This window comes from Callorhinus ursinus, unplaced genomic scaffold (assembly GCF_003265705.2).
Source record: "Callorhinus ursinus isolate GAN/ISIS: 27379988/994484 unplaced genomic scaffold, GSC_fseal_2.0 scaffold84, whole genome shotgun sequence".
Lineage (NCBI taxonomy): Eukaryota > Metazoa > Chordata > Mammalia > Carnivora > Otariidae > Callorhinus > Callorhinus ursinus.
In genome coordinates, this window is record NW_027397146.1 from 595,011 (window position 1) to 619,294 (window position 24,284).

Sequence of the window (24,284 nt, forward strand, 5' to 3'; positions counted from 1 at the left end):
ATAAATGGTAATTTATGTGCTAGCCACTTTTGACCTGTGAGGCTTTTGTCAGACTTTTGGATTAAATTACTTTTGATGCAGTTACATGAAAGATGTTACTTTGAACTATAAACTTTGCCAAGTTTCAGTACCTCCTGTGGTTCTTTCTCAAAATTTTTGGCTTTCTCCCCCCCAACTTTGATGGAAGCATTTTTTTTCCTTGTATGAAGAGGTCTTGTTTCTTAAGTGTAACCTAAAAGATGAAAATGAGGTGATTTTACATTGCCACACCCTTAAATGGTAGATGTAAGCTCTTAAAAAGGCAGGTGTCTTCAATTTCTGAAATCAAATTAGAAAGAAAAAAATGCCCACTTAAATTCCTGTTCAAACACTGCGAAATTCCATCAGGAAAGAAGGAGTGAGTGAACAGTCCCCTAGATTTTTAGTGCTAGGTATTCAGAGTTATAGTTTGTTTACTTCCTAAAAAGGGTCTGTTCTTCCTAAAACTTGTGTCCATGCCTGGTGGCAGCATCATTTGAAAGCACTGTTAAATCTTCGTAGCTTATCAGTTCATTCCCCTGGGTACTATGAAAATAGTTTTCTTCTGTAACTGCCTCCCTTTTGAATGATACTTAATTTTTACAAATATGACTCTCCAACATCCAGTTCTGAGACGCAACATGACAAGTCTTTGAGGGAAGGGGCTTCATGAGATCTAGAAACTCTAATTCACGGACAACTCTCCCACCCCAAAGAAGGAAACTTAGAGTTGCTCAACATTTATGGAGCCTATTAAATAGCAATAAATCCAATCTAGGTCTTTTAAGTGAGTTGGTGCATCTTCACATAGGTGCCATTTTAAAATAATGGCTAATTAAATGAAATCTAAAACCTGTTGTCCTTTCAGATTTTTCCCCCATGAGACACAACAGTGATAAATGTAGGAAAATTTAAATGACAAGTTACATTCTCTTTGTCAGAGCTGTTTTTATCCCTAGTGTGAAATCAGAGATTTTCATCTCAACTTTGTCCTTTAACATTTTTCAAATGTTACATTGTGCTATTTTTAATCCTGGAAAAAATGCACATGATTGCTTTTTTTTTTTTTTAAGTCTCCATGCATGGTATCTCTTGACTAGTAGGAATCTGAATTGGTGAAATGCCCAAATACTAATATAGAGCCAAATAAAGGAAGAACCTGCTCACTTGAAGCCAGGGTAAGCACGTTAAGTGTGTCCTTTCATGGTTTTGATACTGTACTCTAGCTATACAAGGTGCTCACAATGGGGAGGCTGAGTGAAGGGTGCATGGGACTTTGCTGTACATTTTTGTAACTTCTTGTGAATCTATAAGTATTTCAAAATTAGTTTTTTTTTAGAAAAAGTGAAGCAGCCCCCCAGATAGCCCACACACACGGAAGCGTTGGGTTGTATTCCTGAGTGTGGTCGTGTATGGCACGTGGCCCTTCAGGATCAGGGCGACCACCTCACTCCCCGGAAATTCTGGCTCCGCCGGGGCGCGAGGTGGGGCCCAGGCACCCACTGGCACCTCTGGAGAGCACCCCCCGCTGCCCTAGCCCGACCCCCAAGGCAGAGCCCGGCCCGAGGGACCAGGCCCCAGCAGGAAGAAAGGTGTAGAGGGCCTCCTGAAGCCCCCATTGGGCACAACCCTTCTGGGCTCAGAGGCTCTGCAGAGCTGGGGCTCCCGGATGGACGGACGCACTCCTGATGCGCGGTCCCCAGGCTGTGAAGTCAAGTCACTGCGAGACCAGCGCGTGCAGCCAGCTTGATCATTACCCGGCTCACACGCCCGACTCCCCGATCCATCCTCAGAAAGGAAAGTGCTCTCCCCGTGGCACTTCGGTTTCCCAAAGAGAGGCTCCCAAGTGACCCAAGGATAGAGTTAGGAATCACTGGAAATGGCAACCTGCTGATAAAGTTCTAAAAGACTCAAAGCCTTAAAAAATGTATTTGTCTGTAAGAGAAAATAAATGACAGCTAAAAATCTCAAGGCATGTAATCTGTTAACTTTAGGTTTTAACAGTTTTCAGACAGGAGCTTAAGACTTGTTACAAGTCACCACTTGTAGATGAATTTTGTACTTTGTAATAATGAGGTACAGATGAAGGGTTTTGTTGCCTTGCTTTAAGGCTTAGGAAGTTTTTTTGTAATAATCCACCTTTATGTTACCCTGTTGAGAGCTTGTGTTTTAAAACTCTTCCTTCGTTCTCTTACCTGAATCTTTAAGAGGGGGAAAGAAAAAAAAGGTAAAAATTAAAAAATCTGGGAAATACGTCCGGGTACATCCAACTTTAGAAAATATCCGCATTGGTTCTTTTGGAATGCTTACTTCAGTGGAGCCAAGTCTCGACAACTTCACATTCACATTGTGTTTTTCTTTAAAAACTAACAAGTAATGCTTTTTAAAAATATTTTTTCTTGGGGCGCCTGGGTGGTGCAGTCGGTTAAGCATCCGATCCTTGGTTTTGGCTCAGGGTTGTGGGATTGAGCCCCATGTCGGGCTCCATGCTCAGTACAGAGTCTGCTTAAGGCTCTCTCCCTCTCCCTCTCTCTCAAGTAAATAAATAGAATATTAAATATATTTTTTTCCTTATAATTGTAAGCTAATTTATTTGGATGGTTAAAATTTTGGTTTAAACACCTGGTCTTTTTTACCTTAAGCTCCAATTCAGTATTAGATGTGCTCCTGTGTATTTCATGACCAGGACTATCTGGCTGTTGGGTGATTCATAAACTTTCCTGAAATATCTGAGCTCCACGTCTGGCTCTTAGCTCTTAACCTGGGAGTTGTTTCCATCATAGAGTTCTCAGAGGCATGTTTTAGAGGTAAAGGATGCCAGTTCCTTGACTCATCCTGTTCATCTGGATGTCTTTAGAATGTGAAGTGTTTTTCCAGAATGATTTCTTGAGAAAGGCCACCTGAGATGTTGCTACCATGAGGACGTTGTACCCACTCTCCTATTAATGACAATTTTTTATATTACTTGTATTCAGAGTTCCCTTAAAGCAAACATATTAAAGAAATTATGGAGATAATTTTGGTTTGGGCTATATAACTTTCATCTTCTGATAATAATTTTGTACACTTATCAGTAATTTTAATATAAGATACAAGAGAATATGTGAAGCAAGAACGGAGTTGCTTTATTATTCATGACTGAGAAATAGTTACATTGAAAATGCTGCTGGCAAGTCAAAGGACACTAATAGCATTAACACACATGACGATTTTTCTGGAGAGAGAGCTTTATCCGGCCTTCTTTGAGTTAGTAATTTTATTCTTTGTTTTTAAAAGGCTGCCATATTCACTTGAGCTCCATGGGAAAGGTGCAAATGACTAAAAACAAACAAACAAAATGAACAAAAACAAAAACAAATGTGGAGGTCAGGAACTCATTTCAAGAAAGCGGCTTATAGGTCTTATTCTAAAGGGAATGACAGCCCTGTGTCTCAAACCACCTGGCATCTACACATACATCAGCAGCACAGTATTCAGCAAAATTGATCACTGTAATATCCAGTACTCAGATGTCACCAAGACAGTGCTTTGATACGTGCTACGGATTCTGTTGAGAGATAAACGAGTGCACCGTACATTTTAGTACTATTTCCATCAAAAGTCCCCCTGTCTTTGAGTTAAACTGAAGTTAACAGAAATCACGTGTTTCCCGAGTGGTAGGAATAATTAAGTATTGCTGTGGATTCAACGAATTGCTTAGCTAGATCAATATCATGTGGTCAGTGTGCTACCCATTGTAGAATACACAGCATTTGGGCCTACCACTGCCTGGATTGAGACCTGCTGAGGGTGCTCTGTGCTTTAAAAAAAAAAAAAAAAAGAAAGAAAGAAAGAAAGAAAGTTTAAGAAGACAGTCCAGAGAGCAGTCTCTTAACCAACTGAGCCACCCAGGCGCCCAGAGAGCAGTCTCTTAAACCTCTTGCTTTTTGAATACATAAAACTGTTGCTGCCAAGCAAGGCTTTTCCAGAAATGCTCTGTAGTGTGGGGGAGGGGATGCTGGCATGCACAGTTGTAGGACGACAACAGAGGAAAAAGTGCCCAAACCCAGCGCTTCCAGAGAAGGTGCAGGGGCTCTATAGGCTTGACATTTTCCCTGGGGCAACAAATATGTATTCTGCCTACCATGGACCAGATACCGTTCCAGTTACGGGGGATATAGGATGTGACCAAAACAGGTGTCTGTCTTTATGGAGCCCATGGTCTAGGGGAGGGGACAGTGGGAGTCCAACAGTAAACAAACAAGTATACATATAATCTGTCAGGTGGTCATAAGTAATAGGGGGAAATAATATGGGAAGGAGAATGGGGGATGCTGTTCTGGGGGGGTGGAATAGCATGTAGTTTTTCTATAGGGTGTCAGAATAAGTCTCACTGTTGAAGGTTACATTTGGGCAGAGATGTGAAAGAAGTAAAGGGGAAAGCCATGGAGGAAAAGGATTCCAGACAGCTGGACGGCAGATAGAAAGGCCCTGATGTTGGTCTGTGCTTGATGCTTTGGGGGAAGAGCACCGGAGGCCAGTGTGGCTGGAGTGGAGTGAGCAATGGGAGAGCAGAGGCCTGATAGGGGCTGTGGCCAGAGGGTGGACAGCCATATGTAGGCTATTGGACAGACTTCTGCTTTGACTCCAAGTGAGGTGGAAAGCCACAGGAGGATTTGGGGCAGGGGAATGACTTGAGCTGACTTAGGTTGTGACACCATTACTCTGACTTTAGAGGTAAAGAGGAGAGTAGGGGACCAGTTAGGTTATTATAATGATGCAAGTGGGAGATGGTTGAGGCTTAGACCAGGGTGGTGGCAGTGAGTTGATGAGGATAACACTGAGGTTTTGGGCTCAACTAGAAGGATGGGGCTGCCATCTACTGAAATGGGGAGGCTGTAGGAAGAGCAGGATGGGAGGCGTTCAAGGGTTTGGCTTTGGATGTGTTAACTTCAGAGTCCTCCTCTGGAGGCAGGCTGGAGTGGTGGAGCGGTCCCTTGGACAGCCAAGTGTGCAGATCCAAGTCGGGGCTGGAGAGCCATAGGTACTTAGGAGTCACTAGAGTATAGATGGTATTTGAAGCTGTGAAATTCATCAATATTGCCTCCATGGTGAGCACAGAGAGAGAAGAGAGGTCTGGGTCCTGTCATTTCACAGAGATCAGGGCATTGATTCAGAATTCACAGAGAACCATTAATTAAGAATTTTCCTAATGTCCTGTCCCTTTTTAAATAGATAAACATGTCATTATTCCCTTTTGAGACAGTTGTCTGTTTAGTAATTATTCCTGAATTTCCTTTTTTTTTTTTTTTAAGTGACTTTTACCTGATCAATTGCTAATACTGTTCAAAATGGATAGGTGTGTTTTGGTCTAGAAACCTGATTTTTGTGGAACATCATTTTTAAAAGGACAAATTAAAAAAGATGTTTGTAGCCATAGAAAAATTGAGGTCTCAGTAGTAATGATTACTCAAGCTAGAAGGTAGCATTAAGTCTAGTCTGTATTTTCCACTCTTACTCCTTTTTGAAAGTCTCGCTTTGGATTGTGATTTCTTGGTAGGCAAACCTGGTGGGTGAAAACTCGGAGGACGTAGTATTAGTAGACTGTTAGTTCCGTCACGCGGAACTTTAAATTCTTTTTTTCCTTTTGCCTTTTCTAGCCCATATTTGCTTTTCTAAATGAAGAAAAGTTTAACGTGGATGGGTGGACAGTTTATAATCCAGTCGAAGAATACAGAAGGCAGGTAAGTCATGTGGTGAATGGCAAACATGCCGGGTGACAGTATGTTGTTGGTCATGCTCTCTGAGCATCAGTGAAATCCTTGCAAAGTCTAGCTTAAATGGCAGTTATAGCTTATTTTATCTATTACTCTGTAATTTATGAGCTCATTCCATAGCCATATGATATGTTGTTCATGAGATGAATCACATATTTGGAGTCTAGAAGAGTCAAACTTCTATATCTTACTATTTAGGAGTTCATGTCACTATATATTTACATATCTGGGCGCTTAACTATCACTGACAGCTAGATTCAAATTATATTTATTCTGGTTTGCAGATTGAAATGAATTAGAACGGTTTCCCTGTAATGATGACTTTTCCAAGAAAACTTTGATGACTGTATACTAAAATTGCTTTTATTGCTCTCTTCTGTAGACTTCACCCACGTGCATCATTATGTGCTGTAACAAAGGCAAGAGGCTTGATATAGTGTTGCTGTTCAGGGACAAAAGTCTCTTGTGGCATTTTGTGAAGAAGAGCCTGTGCATTTTATGTACAAGAGCCACAATTTGACCTCCGGTTTAACCAAATCTGTAGACCAGCTAGGAGTTTTATGATGGAGTTTTTCATAGTTCTCATCCTATACAGCTCTTAAAATAATTGGGAACTTTTGTCGAGTGAGCTTTGAGAATCAGATCAAGCCCAATTGCCTTCTATGAAAAGGCAGTGAATGTAAAGTAAAATCTTAGAACCCTAGACTTGAGAAGAACCTTCTAGCCACCACCTCCACTACCAAGCACCTGCGTTGATTTTGTTTTTTTTTTTTTTTTAGCCTTGACCAGTGGTGTGCATATTTGTAAGCAGATTTGATGCTCAGGAATGTGGGTGCAGGAGTTAAATCACATGCATGAGGTAGTACGTCCTCTGCAGCTTTAGACTGTTAAGTTTTCAAAGGCTATATATACCTCTCATTTTAATGACCTCTGTTCTGGGTCAGTTATTGAGGCAGAAGAAAGACCATGAAAACATTTTGCATGTTCTAGAGACCTCTGTAGCAGTATGTATTTAAGTATCTTTACCTTAGTTTTGGAGTGTGCTGACAATATTAAGACTTATTTTTTAGATCAGTGTTTCTAGCTTGAAACAAGACAGTTCATGGTTAAGATTGCATGCATATACGAACTGTTGAAAGGTATCTTGTTTTAGACTGCCATTATATTTCATCTTTTCTTCTTATAACTTTCTCATGGGACTTAAAACTCTCTAATTGGACTCAGCATCAGACTCACCTGTTTGGTCCGTGGTCTATAGGACCAGACCTAAGGAAAAGGTACAATGTCTGTCCCCAAAGCAAGCACCCACATAGCTCACCTCTGTGTGTGTATTTGTGTATTTGTGAGTATGGGGAGAGAATATTCCACCACCTCTGGATCTTGTCCATACTAGATACGGTTTTGTGGGTGGATGACAGGATGGGAGGTGTACTCTGTGTCTCCCTGTCACATTAGCAGTGTGCTTAGAATGCAGATGGCTATATTTCTCATGCAACCTATAGAGCGATCACCGATCCCAAACCACTTGATTGAAAAAACTTTTAGGAGGTGGCGAAATGAGCCTCCCCAGAGGGGTTTTCCTCTGTTTCCCCTCTGTGACTTTCTTCATAAACTTAACCTCTTTCTACTTTGGAGCAGACTGAAGCATTCACTCTGTTTTGAGTAGGGACAGGAAGTAGCCTGATCTCTTTTCTACCATCAGACACAGGTTGAAACTACATGATGCACTTTTCTTTGGGGTGGGGGTGGGGTACACAGGTGGGCGATGAACTTGGGTTTATCTTTATTGTACAAGTAGTAAGAAATAGTTTGACATGAAATAAAGGAAGATCTCAAATTCAAGAGAATCTGTATTGACCAATGATATTTCAGAATTATGGGAGCCACCAGTGTTTTGTCTTGTGTTCTTCTGTTGTCTGGATTACGGATCTGGCTCCCTTTAGTACAAATGGTAGACTGTCCCTACCCTGTGGTCAAAGAGGCATGTGCAGATTCTGCTAGAAAGAAGGAAGGAGAGCCAAGGCCAAATCCAGAGATGAAGTTTTGCAGTACTGACTTGGACTTCCTTTTTTCCTACAGGGCTTGCCCAATCACCACTGGAGAATAACTTTTATCAATAAGTGCTATGAACTCTGTGACACTTACCCTGCTCTCTTGGTGGTTCCATATCGTGCCTCAGATGACGATCTCAGGAGAGTTGCAACTTTTAGATCCAGAAATCGAATTCCAGTGAGTACTACAGTTTCCCTCAAAGATTGCCTTTTATCCCATAAGAATAGTAAAGTCAGAGAAACACTCTTGGAATTTCAATCCACTGTATAATTTTTAAGTGCCTTCTGAGGGCAAAGTACTATGCCAACTGGGAAAAGAAGTAAGACAGCACCCATCTTCCAGAGCTCACAATCAAGGTCAGAGAATGAGCATAAACTAATTCTCATATGAGAGAGGGTATAAATAATGCATAGATCAACCAAGTGCTAGCTGGAAGGAAAGAAGGAAGGACAGGGGTTTTATGGGTTTCAACCTTTGTAGTACCATACCTGACATGTGACGGGCTCCCCATGAGCGTCGGCTGAATCATACTGGAAACAACACGCTGCCTGTCTTCTGTTATTAATAGAGCACATGAGTGCCGGCTTTAGTAGGTCTAGCTCGTCCTCATCACGTTTGCAAGCTGCCTGAATGCCATTAGCCTACTGGAGCCAAGTGCAGATTATTCCAGACAGTATACTTAACGGTATCATTGGACCTAGTTCACAAAGTTCTCTTTGGCTCTAAAATATTTATGTATGAGTCATACCGTCTACTTTGTGTGCATAAATTTTATTGACTAAAAATTTAGAGAATTCTTTCCCCTCTTAATTTTCAGGACATGTCATAATAAGTACGCTGTTTTGTTTTGGTTTTCTAAATAACAGATTTTGGAAAAATAAGGATTGAGGAAATTAAGATTTAATGTCACCTTGCCTTTAACTCCAAGTCTAGACATTTTTTGTCCTTAAAAGGACATTTGTGTGAAACTTTTGTATGATGTCAACATAATAGGAATCACAGCTTTTAAAATTCACTCGCTCCTCTAATTATGAGTATCTGTTCATATGTTAATGATCTATATCATACTTGAACATATGTTCTTGAGCTCATTTTGCTAGAATGTAGTGCCAACGAGGCTAGAGTTACAAGTTTACTTACTCCTCTTCTCCTCCGTTGTGACATACTTTTCTGTGCCATAGCCATAGACTCCACCCCTGCCTTGGCCAGCTGTTCTCCTGTAGGCTAGGATCGATTTTGTTCACGCCTTCATTCAGTCGAACATCTGCCGTGTCAAGCGCGCACGCGCGCGCGCGCGTGTGTGTGTGTGTGTGTGTGTGTGTGTGTGTGTGTGTGCGCGAATTCATGGGATTTGGGCCAGGAGAGGAGATGAAACAGCTGTGCCCAGTCCACTGTGCTCAGGTGCCATCTGGACCCTACTATTCTCCACTGCCCTGAGTGAACGAGAGTCTACCGTAGAGCCAATAGAATGCTTAACGTTTTACTTATTTAGCCATTTCATTGATCCTTCTTACTTCATAATGGCCACCAATCTGCCTTTATTTTTCCTAGTAAAGGCTAACCTCTCCATCATGTCTATATCTTTATAGATCACCATGCTTAAGAATATTTAATAGTAGATAATGTCGTCTCTCTGATAACCTTCTAACCACCTGACTCTTGACTATACCCCAGAAAATGTATTTGATTTTAATGTGAAATCATTAATAGTTGATACTCAGTTCTTTTTTAAAAGCCCATATAAAAATACAAAAAGAATTGATGAGAAAGCACTCTTGTTATTGTGTGCATAAATAGGACATGAACGATTATAAGATATTGTTGAATAACAAAATGATCCATGTGCATCAGTGTTGCCATTAATGCATACATCTGTTCTCATATGCATTCCTGTGTTCTCTCAAACAGGTTTGTCTTCAAGTTACAGAAGTCCTTACATATAAGTAATACATAGTTATTTTAGATATTTTACAAAATGCCGATAAGCAAAAAGGAGTCTGCCGCCTAGTGAGAACCACAGTTAACATTTTGGTCTACGTCCTTCCAAACCTCCTTCTATGCAAACATATTTTTATTAAAAAAAATGAAATTATTCTGTAATTTGTGCCTCAGTCCACTTCCTCTGCGTAGCATCCTCTTGGAAAGAGATGAGTGTGTGCAAGGGTGTCGGTGTACCGTAATGTATTATATCCGTTTTCTGTTGTGAGACATCTGGGTTCCTTTTAATCTTATACTATTATAAACAGTGCTGCGATCAACATCTTTTGGTGGCTAAATATGTGTGTACATCCTTAATTATCTATGGCTTCTAGACACCAACCTTAATCGGAACAACCTAATATAGTACCATATACTTTGAAAGCAGTCATGGTAGTCGGTGTTATGAAGTGATCATTCTTTATACCTGTGAGTCAAACAGCAAGCATCCTTTTTAATAAGATAGTCACGATCCCAAAAGAAAAAGAAAGAAAGCGAAACAGCTTACAAGAGTAGCATTTCTTAATGGCATGGTGATTCCAGCCTTAAATCTCCCAGGCAGGGAGAAGAGGGGTGGAGGAAGGGAGGGCACTGTGGTGGCACACGGCAGTTTCTTGCCTAGGGCCTGATTTATATTTAAAAGTTGGTGCAGGTGTTTATCAAATAACAAGCCTCTTGTATGTGTAGCAGTGTGCTCTTTTAAAGGTGATCTTGTATCAAATCCACATGTTGTACCAGCTTAAACTTACAGTGTTGTGGATCACTTATATCTCAGTAAACCTGAAAAATTAAAAATACATACATACATGCATAAAAGGAATCTCCTGTCTCTTACCTGTCTCGAAACAAGGGCCATAGGAGGCAGGCTGGGCCGGTGTCACCTCCACATTGTTGGTTGGAAAATGGAGGTCCAGGAGACCAGTGCTTGTCCCAGGGCTTCCCAGTTCTGAGCCTTTGGAATCTTAGGGGCCACAGTGGTGTTTTTACCGGTCTCTGGCATGGCACAAAGACTCAGTGAATGAGTACTCATTCACGCTACTGTATAATCTTTTTTCACTAACTTGTTGTCACTAGTATGCACATCAGTTTTTATGAACATCAATGCTTATCATTTGCCATCATGGAGGGGGTGACTTCAGAGATGAAAACACATTTGGCCTTATAGTAAGTGAGCTTCTTCAGTTCTTGCATCTGCTTTTCACAATTTTCCCTATCTGACTTCACGGGCCACCTGGCCTGCCCCTGGAATTTACTTTACATGTGTTCTTTGCTCATCCTCCCAGCAGGGCCATGGAGTCATGTTCCGCCCCCCCATTTGATGAAGGAGGAGAGGGGAGCAACAGAGACTGTGAGCTCCGTGCCCGGGTTACAGCCACAACAGAGATGTGCCTCCCCCAGAGCCCACACTGTTGCCCACCACAGTCAACTCCTGGCTCCCTTTTTGTTTTGTTTTGTTTTTTTTTTTTAACAGCTTTGAGATCTAATTCACCTACCAAACAACTCACGCACTTCAAGTAGACAGTTCTATAGTTTTTATTGTATTACATTGTTAGCTCCCTTTTACAGGTGTTTCTCCTGCACCGCAAGCTTAGAAACCAGGTAACCCCCATGCTAGGCTTGTGTGCTAAGTGTGGCTCTCCAAGCTTTGTTGTGGGAACTCTGGCAGCATCCTGAGAGCTTGCTTTTTTTTTTTGCTTCCCTTGGGTTTTTCTCCCCACTATGTGAGATTCTAGGATTGAGACTGGGGGAGACGACCGTGAGTTGCTATTTTAGAAACACATTGTAGCAGAGATGATTTCCTTTGTTTCACTTCTTGCTAAAGCTTGTTTCTGTCTGAGAAATCCAGCGCGGGCTACAGAACTGAAGTAGTGTCAGAAGCTTTTTATATCCTTTAAGTGATAGAACTTTTTTTTAGGTAAGCATTTAACCTCTACGAGATGTGCTAATTAAGAAAAGACTAGTAAAGCAATTGGTTATTCTAGTTGTCTCTGAATAGTCCTCGTTGTGCACACACTGTGAAATCACAGGTAAACAAGTATTCTATTCTGGCCAAATCAGACTCACTTCACCATGATTGTGCTTTATTTTTTTTATTATTATTATTTCTAACAGTTTTGAGATTTGTTTTTTTTCTTGATAGCTTAAAATTTCTGAACTCACCATAGGTGCTGTCATGGATTCATCCAGAAAACAAGACAGTCATCGTGCGTTGCAGTCAGCCTCTTGTCGGTATGAGTGGTAAACGGAATAAAGATGATGAGAAGTATCTCGATGTTATCAGGGAGACTAACAGACAAATTTCTAAACTCACAATCTATGATGCAAGACCCAATGTAAACGCAGTGGCCAACAAGGTGAGTATATTTAGTGACACGCTAGATGCTTATCTTACGGCCAGCATGCCATGCTTTACGTGAATGTTTTTGCACGGTGTGTCAACGCGTGGGCTTATATTAATAGTTAAACTTAGTTGAAATGGGAAAACTGGTTTGCTGAGGTAGGACGTAGTTTTAACCACAAAGTGTATCTTGAAAGTCGAATCTATTAAGATCAAATGAGAATAACCTTTAGGTAAATTAGGTGGGTATAGAACGGTAATGAACTTCAGTTTTGGCAAAAGTTGGAGTCTCTTTGGAGCTCTTTAGGCTGTTCTTGATCCCTCTTGATATATAGACTGCTGAAGCATCTGCGAGGAGTTGTGGGAGGCCGAAATTGTTAAAATCCTCAATCTGTAGCTTTATCCAGACGGTCTCTTCACTATTCTCATGAATGGGTCTTCTCAGTTATAGGAGATAATTGAAGAAATGAGTAGATCTCTGTACACGGATTTTATAGTCATGTGCACACAGTGTTATTGTTTTCAAAGAAAATCTGTCTCCATCGTCTTCTTGGCTTCTTACGCAGAGTATGCCGAGTGCCCCTAAAGTTGATCGGGGTCATCATTGTGAACATCAGTGACTAGGTAGTGTTGCTTTCAGAAGCTTCCACAGAATCTGCCGCAGTGTGTAAGGCCATTTGTACATCGAGCAGCCCCAGATTATTACGCTTTTTACATTCGACTTCTCCTCTTTGTTTCGTTTTTCCCTCCTGTCATTTCCCAGCTGTCACTCGTAAGTGCCCACGGCGGGCCTGCCCTGGGCTCTTCACCGCCATTGCGCCTTTCAGAGTTCTTGTTTCTCATCAGCCGTAGGCTGAAATGTCATCATCGTGAATACTTTGCTTATCTGAGGTCACTTCTCTGGCATCTTCAATTAGTCATTGCACAGAACAAGACCCTGAAAGCAAAACAAGTCCTCAAGCAGCTTGGCGAGATGCAGCAGCTTCCTAAATGGAAGGGTGTGTAAAACGGCGTGCATGTGCAGCTCCGCTCGCCATTATTTGCACACGGATTGCGGGTCTTACACATTCACATCTGCGGAGTCCCCTCTGCTCCCTGTGTGCTCTTGGCCCAGCTATCTGTTATTGCAGTTGATTTTTGTTTCAGTAATGGAAATGATTTTGAAATTATAGGTAAAGCAATCAGGGAGTGTTGTTGATGAGTAAGTTAGGAAGTAGAAGTAAAACATTTAGGAAATTAAGTCTAGAGATGAATATCTTCTGGCATTATTTGTAATGTTAGATATTTCTGTTCCATCCCTCATATATAATTCAGAGTTGAAAACGTATAAAATGCAATATTTGCATGTATACATTTAACCTGAAATAGATATGATGTAACATTAAAATGAGGTATTCAGAAAGATTATTTTAAAATATGAAAATGTATAAAATGATTACCTTTATCATATTACCTTTAAAGCTTATTGTGATAGCAGTAGAATCTTTTTTTTCCCCCCCAGCTTCCGAGCAGAATTCTTGAATGCCTTTTTTAACACTCAGGAAATATGCCTGTGTTACTAGTGCTCTTAGGAATGAAAGGAAGGAAAAAAATAAGGAAAAAACCTAAGCTTTAAAGATCTCTGCAGCATTCTTTAAAAACCAAGCTCCCGTTCCCTCCTCCCTCAGCTGTGTCTCTCCCCTAGTCATCTATATCCATAGCAACAGGCCCTTGAACCTTTATGTCGTCATACTAGATAATCAGGGTTGTTCCTTTTTGTTGAAGAGAAGGAAACTGAAAAGACTTCAAAACTAACCAGAGATGGAGAATTTGAACTTTTGGGAACTCAATCTATGCTTGGCTAATTGATTTTTACCCTTCTGACTTCTGTTCTCTTGGGACCTGATCGTTCCTCCCTTGTGGATATTTAGAAATTTACAAACCCCCCCCCCCCCCCCCCCCCCCGCAATCATCAACATTGTACCATTATAAAGTAAACAAAACCCAGGCAAGGGGCAAAAAGTCTATTTTGCCTTTTATTTTTCTGCATATTATCTTCAGTTATTTATGAAAGAAACTCCAGCATTGAGAATCTCTATGAAAATCACTGTAACTATTTAAAAACCACATGGGTAGAGAAGCAGGTCATCCATGGGAGGATGACTTGTCATTGCATTAGAGGCTCGCAGCTCTGGCAAAACTGAGGCTCGCTGTTTGCTCCCAGGCCGCGTCCCTGCAGTTTACGGAAATGACTGCCAGGTGGATAGGGGCACCTCTGTCGGCCTCTGATCAGAGCCACAAGGTGTTATGTGCCGTGAGGCATGGATAACCAAGAAGAGGGAAATAGGGCTCATCTGTCTATTCATTAGCTAATAACTTTTTTAAAAAACAACAAGTTTAGGGGTGCCTGGGTGGCTCAGTTGGTTAAACCGCTGTCTTCAGCTCAGGCCATGATCCCAGAGTCCTGGGATCGAGCCCCACATCGGGCTCCCTGCTCATGCAGGAAGCCTGCTTCTCCCTCTGCCTGCCGCTCCCCCTGCTTGTGCTCTCTCTCTCTCTCTCTCTCTCTCTCTCTCACTCTCTCACTCTCACTCACTGTGTGTCAAATAAATAAATAAAATCTTTAAAAAAAATTAAAAAACAACAAGTTTGAATGTGTCTTGTCTACTTATACTGATGCTGTTTGTGACAAGCTTTAAAAATATATTTCTAAATAAAACCTATTTTCTTACCTAGAGTCCGGGAAGACCAAGACCTCTGGCTTGTACATAGGTCTTTAGGTTTGAAATTCAAGTGGTTACCTTACTTCTATCCCGCAGGAAACCAGTGTGACTTAACCCTGGAAAAAAATCATGGGATGCACTGGCCCTTCTGTTCTGAGTTACGAGTTATATATTCTTTCTATTGTTATAAATAAAAAGAAAAGAGGCAACATGTAGCAACAGCACATTTGTCCAATGCCTCCCCCTTCCATTTCAGCTTGGAGAACGTTGCTTTCTTGGCAAGTCTCTGAATTATTTAACTTTTTCTTAAAGGGCCAGAGGCCACATGTGCCATGGCATTTTAAAACACGAGGCAGAATGCAGCCATTCCATTTCTTCTGCTTTACATGGAAAATGGGTGTCTTTGCCATGCTGGGAAGGGGTCCGGATGCCTGTCCTGGCAAGTCACTCCTCACAGATGCCGTGGCAGATGATGGCCAGCTTGTCTCCTCTTGAAACCTTTTGCTCTTTGAGGGCCTGCTCGGCGTGGTGCGACTCTCTGTCCCTGGTGTTTGCGTGGCAGACAGGTGGTCACGGTGCACTAGAAAAGGTCTGGGCCTTGAACCCGGACACCTGGAATTCTACTCATTACTGTGTACCTTTGGGGATCGTTAAATAGCACCTCTCCTCATTGACAAAATGGGGATAGTAATACCTCTCCGGCGGCATTGCTGTAAGAATTAGATCACCGGATGTAAAGCAAGAGTCTTAGCATCTGGGACTTCACTGGGGCTCACTAAATGGTGGCTGGTGTGAACTGTGACAGAGTAGGACTCCTTTTAATCCTGTTTAGCCTACCTAGTGTTCTCACTGAGGCTCAGAGAGGTTGAGTACTTTGCCTCAAATCACAGAGCAAAGAGGGGCTGAAGCTGAGCGCCGCGCCCCGCCCCTCTCCCACTGCCGAAGAGTGCTGCTGCAAAACCCATAGAGGAAAAGAACCCTTGAGAACCGCTCTTGCCTTTCCAGATCCAGAAGAAGAGCTAGTAATTATGGAACATTTTGAAGTGATTTTTTTTCTTGCAAATACAGATCCCCAGGAAATTGCCAGCCTGCTGTTTTGTTTGTTTGTTTGTTTTCTCCCCCCCCACCCCGCCCCGAGCTCAGAGTGTGACTGATGTTGTTGAGGCTCGGTGTTGGATGGGAAGTCGGGTCACGTTAATCATTGCATCCAAGCTGGAAGGTTTTAGGTTGAGATTTGGAGGACCAGTAACTTGAAATATTTGTGTACGTTTTCTGATGAAATAGAAAACCCAACTGACTGTTTGTGTGTCTTGCTGTTCCTCAGGCAACCGGAGGAGGATATGAAAGTGATGATGCATATCATAACGCCGAACTTTTCTTCTTAGACATCCATAACATTCATGTCATGCGGGAATCTTTAAAAAAAGTCAAAGACATTGTTTATCCTAATGTGGAAGAATCTCACTGGTTGTCCAGTTTGGAGTCTACTCATTGGTTAGAACATATCAAGGCAAGTATATTTTGAAAAAAAAAATGTACATACCTAAACAAAAAAGTAATTGTTTAGTGGGACAGGAATCTTTTTTAATTCCTTCAGTTTTATTTTTTTTTAAGATTTTATTTATGTATTTGACAGAGAAAGACACAGCGAGAGAGAGGGAACACAAGCAGGGGGAGTGGGAGAGGGAGAAGCAGGCTTCCCGCCGAGCAGGGAGCCCGATGCAGGGCTCAATCCCAGGACCCTGGGATCGTGACTTGAGCCGAAGGCTGACGCTTAATGGCTGAGCCACCCGGGTGCCCCTAATTCCTTCAGTTTTAAAATTGAGCAGTGACAGATGAAATAATTGTTGTATAGGGTTCTACATTTGATAGTTTTGTACCTCTTCATAAAATGCTTACCTTAAGTTAAAGATTTCACAACATCACTCCAAAACAGTTTGAGAGTTTGTAGAGATGTCACTTTCCATCTTGTCAGTAGTAAGTTAGTTCGGTCTTTCATGCGGGTTTGTTTAGAAACAGCCAATTTATTATCCAGCCGTTACTGGGTATGATCCTCAAGGACCTAAAGAAAGATTTTTTTTAGTGAAACTTATCTCAAATTGACTTACTTTAAAGAATGAACTTTGTGCTTCGATTATACTCAATCCTTCATCTTGATAAAGGCATCAAAAACTTCCAGTCTTTTAAAGTACTTGAAGCTGAGGGAACTAATACCTTTAGAAGGTTCCTTTTTGTTGTGTAAACAAAGAGCCTACGTTAGATAGGTGCATTATTAATATAAATTGTTTTCTAGTCAAATTTTACTTTCAAACTTGATAGGAATCATATTTTTATTTGGCCTGTCTAACTTTCATTTTTTCTTAATTTGTCATTCTCAAAAATAAATTGCAAAACCAATTAATTGTAACAGCTAAGGTAATGTGGGATCCTAGATGGGATCCTGGATTAGAAAAAGGACACTGGGTGAAAACTAAGGAGACCTGAATAAAGTATGGACTCTATTAAAAATAAGTTAAGAAGCTTATTAATAATTGAATAACATGTCAATATTGGTTCACAGGTGGGGCAAATGTACTATACCATCATAGGATGTCAGTGATGGGGAAACTGGGTCGAGTATATGCAAACTTTCTGTAGTACCTTTATAACTTTTCTATAAATCTAAAGCTACTCTAAAATAAAACATTTATTGTTAGAAAGTATCGCACTCTTTATAGGCAAAGCATCGTGCTAGACCCTCTGAATGGAAAAAGGTATAAGACGTACTTCCTGCCTTTAAAGAGGTTTGTACGGTTGGAGAGGTGACATGCACATGTAACGAGAAAGCTAATGCTCCATGGTACAGTGTGTTAAGTGCCAACAAGCCTTCATGGCAAAGGCAGTGGAAGTAACAGGGCCTTTGGGATTTGGTGGGGCTTGAAAGCAGAAGGGATGAGGGGACCCATTCTAGAGAAAGAGGCAGTCTGGACGAAAGCCCAGGAACGGGCCTGGGTGAGGCCTAGTTGGGAAGAGTAGACTCCTACTCTGAGCTAGATAGGAAAGAGACTGGTCAGAAGTAGGTCTTCTTCAATGGCTCAGGTGTCTGAGGAAATTAAGAGTCAAGGCCATCTGCGTAAGCTGCAGTGTGGAAGTTAGGACCTACGGAATTTGGAAAATGCTATAAAAGGCCCCTGTAAGTTTTTATAGGCTTGTCCAAAGAGAGGGAGATACAAAAGAAATGAAAGAAACTGTCAGTGCTCTCCGGCAAGGCCAGCTTTACTAACTGGGGAGCCCAGATAGACACCTTAGTGACCTCTGACTCAGGGTTTCTCAGGCATAAGTCACATTGTGCTAGAAGATGGGGGAGCAGACGGCATCAGGGAAATCCAAACCAAAACCTCAGTGAGATACCACCTCACACCCGTCAGAATGGCTAAAATTAACAAGTTAGGAAATGACAGATGTTGGCGGGGATGCGGAGAAAGGGGAACCCTCCTACACTGTTGGTGGGAATGCAAGCTGGGGCAGCCACTCTGGAAAACAGTATGGAGGTTCCTCAAACAGTTGAAAAGAGAACTACCATACGATCCAGCAATTGCACTAGTGGGTATTTACCCCAAAGATACAAATGTAGTGATCCAAAGGGTCATGTGCACCCCAGTGTTCATAGCAGCAATGTCCACAATAGCCAAACTGTGGAAAGAGCCAAGATGTCCATCGACAGATGAACGGATAAAGAAGATGTGGTGTATATATACAATGGAATATTATGCAGCCATCAAAAAGAACCTGATATCTTGCCATTTGCAACGACGTGGATAGAACTGGGGGGTATTATGCTGAGCGAAATAAGTCAATCAGAGAAAGACATGTATCATATGACCTCACTGATATGAGGAATTCTTAATCTCAGGAAACAAACTGAGGGTTGCTGGAGTGGTGGGGGGTGGGAGGGATGGTGGCTGGGTGCTAGACACTGGGGAGGGTATGTGCTATGGTGAGCGCTGTGAATTGTGCAAGACTGTTGAATCACAGACCTGTACCTCTGAAACAAATAATACATTATATGTTAAAAAAAATAAAGAAGATAGCAGGAGGGGAAATATGAATGGGAGAAATCGGAGGGGGAGATGAACCGTGAGAGACAATGGACTCTTGAGAAACAAACAGGGTTTTAGAGGGGAGAGGGGAGGGGGGATGGGTTAGCCCGGTGATGGGTATTAAGGAGGGCACGTACTAAATGGAGCACTGGGTGTTATACGCAAACAATGAATCATGGAATGGTACATCAAAAACTAATGATGTAATATATGGTGACTAACATAAGAAAATAAAATTAAAAAAAAAAAAGACAGGGGAGCAGAGATATGGGTAGCCTTGAGCTGGACCTTGAAGATCGAGTGGGAATCAGCAGGGGTGGGGGCACATTTGGGCTTTGCTCCTTCTGGAAGCTCTAGGGGAGAATCTTGTTCCTTGCCTCATCTAGCTTCAGGTGGCTGCTGGCATTTCTTGGCTGTGGCCAAATGGCTTCATTCTCTGCTTCTGTGATCCCGTTGCCTGCTCTCTGTGAAATCTCCCTCTGCTCCTTCTTATCAGGATACATGGGGATGTAATTTAGGGCCCACCTGCATAATCCAGGATAATCTCTCCTTCTCATAGTCATTATCTTGATAACATCTGCAAAGTCTCTGGTACCATACAAGGCAGTATTCACTGATTTCCAGGGGCTAGGACCCGGACATCTTTGGTTGACCCGTCATTCAGCCTCGCACACTATTTTGCAGCCCCAGGACTGCTGACAGACACATGGCATGGCCACCACTAACCTGCATTCAGGCGAAATGGTCCCACCACTCTGTGCAAAACAGGGCAAGCTTTGCAGGCGAGGAGACCACCACCACCTTGGCATATGTGCCATACCCTCATCCGAGTCCGTCAGCGGAGCCCCAACAGGGTAGAACGTCTCTGTGGTTTCTGGAGCTTACGGTTTCTCTCTGTCCTTTTCAACACTCTTGCCCTATGGCCCTTCCTGTTTGAAAGTGACGTGTTATTTTGTGTTTCTTAGAATGTGGCTAGCCAGCAGCCAGCATTCATTTGAACCCATGCCCCATGTCGTCACTTTATGGGGATTCTTTCTTTTAGGCCAAGACAAGCTGGTGGTGGGGATACCATTTCTCCCCTCGCTTCAGAGCGAAAGGAACCATGGTTCTGTGATTGGCTCAGTGGGTGACATGTCAAAAGTGGTGGAAGGAGGTTTCAAACCCAGGCCTCCAGGCCATTGAGCCAGTGTGCCATACACTGCTTCCCCGTCAGTCACAAGTCCATCTGATTATCAGTTTCCAGTGGTATTTTTGAAAATCTGATTTCATTTCACTAGATAACTAGCAGTATTCCTGTTGAGAAGCAATGGTGGGAATTCATACTTTATTGGAAAACATCTAATATTTTTAAAGATGACAGGCTGAGACTGCATCCCCTTTTCATAAGGGAAGTGTCTGGAGTGAAGTCGCCCTCTGTAAGAGTGCAGCAGAAGCTCAGCTTCCTTAAGTTGAATTCAAGTGATCTGCTATATTACTGTTGCTGCTCAACAGCCCTTTCTTCAGAAGTGCCTCAAATTAAAATTGTAAACAGGATTTTGAGGAGATACTTAAAATGCTTGAAGAACTAAAGCTGCTCTAGTCAGTTTAAAAGCGATGACTTCTGTACGAATAATTGATGTGCTGTCAGGTCCCCTCACCTGTCTTTCTCGGCACTACTTGTCCACTTATCTGCAGTCACTGTTTATGTCAAAATAATGAAAGTACATAGCTTCAGAGGCACCTGGCTGGCTCAGTCAGTGGAGTATGGGACTCTTGATAGCGGGGTCATTAGTTCAAGCCCCACATTGGGTGTAGAGCTTACTTAAAAAAATAAGTAAATCAAGTTAAAAAAAAGTAAGAGAAAGTATGTGTCTTTAAAGTTCTCTATGCCAGATCTTTCACTTAGCCTGATTTTGCCTTGAATCTGTGAAAGTGACCATGATACATGACTGTTGGGGAGCTGTTAGGATTTGGGGGGCTCCAGAAATGGCATCATGTATGCAAATGGCTGATGAGCACGTGAAAACATGGAGCCCTCATACACTGACAGTGGCAATGTGAAATGGTCCAGCCACTTTTGGGGAAAACAGCTTAGCAGTTTCCTAAAAAGTTAAATAAACATACATTTACTGTATGATCCAACCATTTCACTCTTCGGTATTTACCCAAGAGAAATGAAAACTTAAGTCCCTACAAATCTGTGTGTGCAAAAGTTCATAGCAGCGTCATTCATAGTATCCAAGTGCTAAAAACAACCAAGTGTCGATCAGCTAAGGAGTGGATAAGTAACATATGACCTGTCCATACAATGGAGTACATCTTGGCCGTAAAAAGGAAGGAAATATGGACGCAGGCTGCAACACGGATGCACCTTAAAAACATGACGCTAAGCGACAGCAGCCAGACATGAAAGACCACCTATTATATGATTCCATTTAGATGACATTTCTAGTAAATGCAGAACTATGGAGACAGAAAGCAAATCCATGGCTGCCGGGGGCTGAGGGTGGGAGCAGGGGTTGACCTCAGGTGGCACACGAGACTTTGCGGCCGATGGAGGCCCTCTACCAGTGGATTGCGCTGATGCCCACGCAGCTGTATACATTTATGCCGTCTCATCAGACTGCACACTCATGATGGGTAAATTCCATGCTTCATAAAGGATAACTCCATAAATACCGAAGTCTTACAAAAATGACATCCTAGCAATAACTCTTTGTATACATAAATTTAGTAGTATTTCTAAGTCCCAGACGTTTACCAGAAGGCCCTCACTTTATCTTGACGTAGGTATTCTGCTTACAAGCCACAGAATAGTTCATATTTTGTCAATTTAAAGGCTAAAAGGTGATCTCCCTTGTGTCAGGCCTTTAAGGTCTAGACTAGACCTGTTGGGCCAGTGATTTTTCTAAAATGATCACTGCTATGGGTTGAATTGAACCCCGTCCCCCCAAAACTTTATCTATTGAAACCTTGACCCCCCAGTACCTCAGAGTGTGACCTTTTTAGAACGAGGGTCCTTGCAGGTGCAATGAGTTCAGATGAGGTCATACCGGAGTAAGGTGGGCCCCTGATCCAGTAAGACTGGTGTCTTTGAATTCAAAGGGGAGATTTGGACAGAGACAGAGGCACAGGGAGAACATTATGTGAAGACTGCAATTTTGCTGCCACGAGCCAAGGAACCCTTCCAGAACTATGAGAAGGTCTGGAACAGGTCCTTCCCTAGAGCCTTCAGAGGGAGCCTGGCCCTGCCCACACTTTGGTCTCGGATTTCTAGCAAGATAATACATTCCTGTCGTTTAAGCCACAGGCTGTGGTACTTGGCAATGACAGCCCTCGGTACGCTAATGTAATCACATGCACGAAAAGGAGTTTGAAATGCTGTTTGGCTTTGTGTGCATTGAGTGTGGTTTGTTTGTTTGTTTGTTTGTTTGTTTTTAAATAACCTAGTCTCATCGGAAGGCCATTGCCCCAGAGGAAGAGCAGCAGGCCCCACAGCTCCTGCTGTTCCATTTGCAGAAGGCTTTCTGTCCTAGACAGTAGCAGTTTTTGAAAACATGACCTTTTCTGGGGTTAAAAACGATCATTTCAAATGTCAGCAGTATCTTACAGCTACCTACTAATCGCGTGTTCTTCTTTGCCAGCTTGTTTTGACGGGAGCCATTCAAGTAGCAGACAAAGTTTCTTCAGGGAAGAGCTCAGTGCTTGTGCACTGCAGTGACGGCTGGGACAGGACCGCCCAGCTGACGTCCCTGGCCATGCTGATGCTGGACAGCTTCTATCGGAGCATCGAGGGCTTTGAAATATTGGTGCAAAAAGAATGGATAAGTTTTGGACACAAATTTGCATCTGTAAGTGAACAATAAAGCTGATTTCTTAGATGTCACATCACTGCCATTTGAGATTTAAAGACTAGTTGTTAAGCCATATGTTTGCTTTTGAAAAGAAAATCTGAGGAGTCAGATGAAAAGTGTGTGCGATTCCCTGGGGGTAGTGAAAGTTGTTTTAGGAGACAGGTTTATCCATCTGCACTATTTACATTTTGACTTGGAAGTCATACCAGGAGCCTGCATGGAAATGTTTAAATTGAAATTGTGTGAAAGCAGGAAGGTAGGGTGACCGTTCTTTCTCAGCTACTATTATAACCATTAGAGCCAAATACATTTTACAGAGATGCTAGGCTATTAGTCGAGGTTTTATTATTACTGTTATTATTCTCTGATGCACCTTTTGAAAATTGAGAGAACCTATTAAAATTCATATTTCCAGGTCTTATTTCCAGATAGACTCTGAAAAAGCCTTTTAAAAAAAAAAAGAAAAAAGATGTATTTACTTATGTATTTGAGAGCGAGAGAACACGCACGAGCCCGAGCAGGGGGAGGGGCAGAGGGAGAAAGAGCACCTCCAGCGGACTCCCCACTGAGCGTGGAGCTCAGTGTAGGGCTTGATCTCACAACCCTGAGACCCTGACCGGAGCCGAAGTCAAGAGTCAGACATGCTTAACCAGTTGAGCCACGCAGGTGCCCCTGAAAAAGCCTTTTTAACAAGCTCCCTCAGATGATCCTCATCCATGTTTCCCAAGTGGTGTGAATGACATTTTCAAGTAGAAAGAACCATTGTTAATAAAAATAAATGGTGAGGCTTTTGTCTTGTTTTTAAGAGAGAAGAAACTTCACTTCCTAATCATCACACCCTTTTGGACATGGTTTCGAGGCTTCAGACTTGAGGGTTGGTCCCTTAGCACTAGCTAACCTAACTGCAGGCTGGGCTGGCCCAGTCTACCTGCAGCTGCTGGTAGAAATAGCTGTGAATGTGATGATGCTTTGCCAGTTGGCCTTGGGATGTTACAGATGTTTATACTGGATTTCTACTATTTCAAAACCTTTGCACATTTCTATATTGCCAAGGAAAAACATATACCATTTACTCTCTGAGAAACTTGGCATTTGAAAAGCAGACTGATGAGTTGTATTGTCACATTTTGTGGGTTATATATGCTTTCGCAGTTTTGTACCCATAAATGAAAACAAATCGTCTTCATCCATTCATTTCAGAGAATAGGTCATGGTGATAAAAACCACGCCGACGCTGACCGATCTCCTATTTTTCTCCAGTTTATTGATTGTGTATGGCAGATGTCAAAACAGGTAAGGGATATGTAGAGGATAAAAATACATTTGACTTCACGTTTAAGTATTTTGATCTAATGTCCGGGATTTGCCTCACAGTACACAGGGCCAAGATGGAGATGAAACGAGTCTGGCCCTCTGTAAGTCATTGCTGAAGCCGAGGGATGGGTCCGTGGGGTTTACGGTTTTATTCTTGCTACTATTTATGTCTGGGATTTTCCATAATGTTTTAAAATATCAGTACTTCACTGCGT

At 42.1% G+C, this 24,284-nt stretch overlaps 1 protein-coding gene across 6 annotated transcripts in view; it reads left to right on the top strand.

The window, feature by feature from the left end:
- MTM1 (myotubularin 1) overlaps positions 1 to 24,284 on the top strand; it is a 95,420-nt gene that overhangs the window by 58,035 nt on the left and 13,101 nt on the right. For all 6 annotated transcript variants that reach the window (XM_025862798.2, XM_025862802.2, XM_025862797.2 and 3 more), the window contains 6 exons: positions 5,658 to 5,741; positions 7,854 to 8,003; positions 11,969 to 12,157; positions 16,168 to 16,353; positions 22,546 to 22,752; positions 23,956 to 24,048. In XM_025862798.2, the coding sequence (XP_025718583.1) occupies positions 5,658 to 5,741; positions 7,854 to 8,003; positions 11,969 to 12,157; positions 16,168 to 16,353; positions 22,546 to 22,752; positions 23,956 to 24,048 (909 nt within the window). The remainder of the gene's footprint in view (positions 1 to 5,657; positions 5,742 to 7,853; positions 8,004 to 11,968; positions 12,158 to 16,167; positions 16,354 to 22,545; positions 22,753 to 23,955; positions 24,049 to 24,284) is intronic.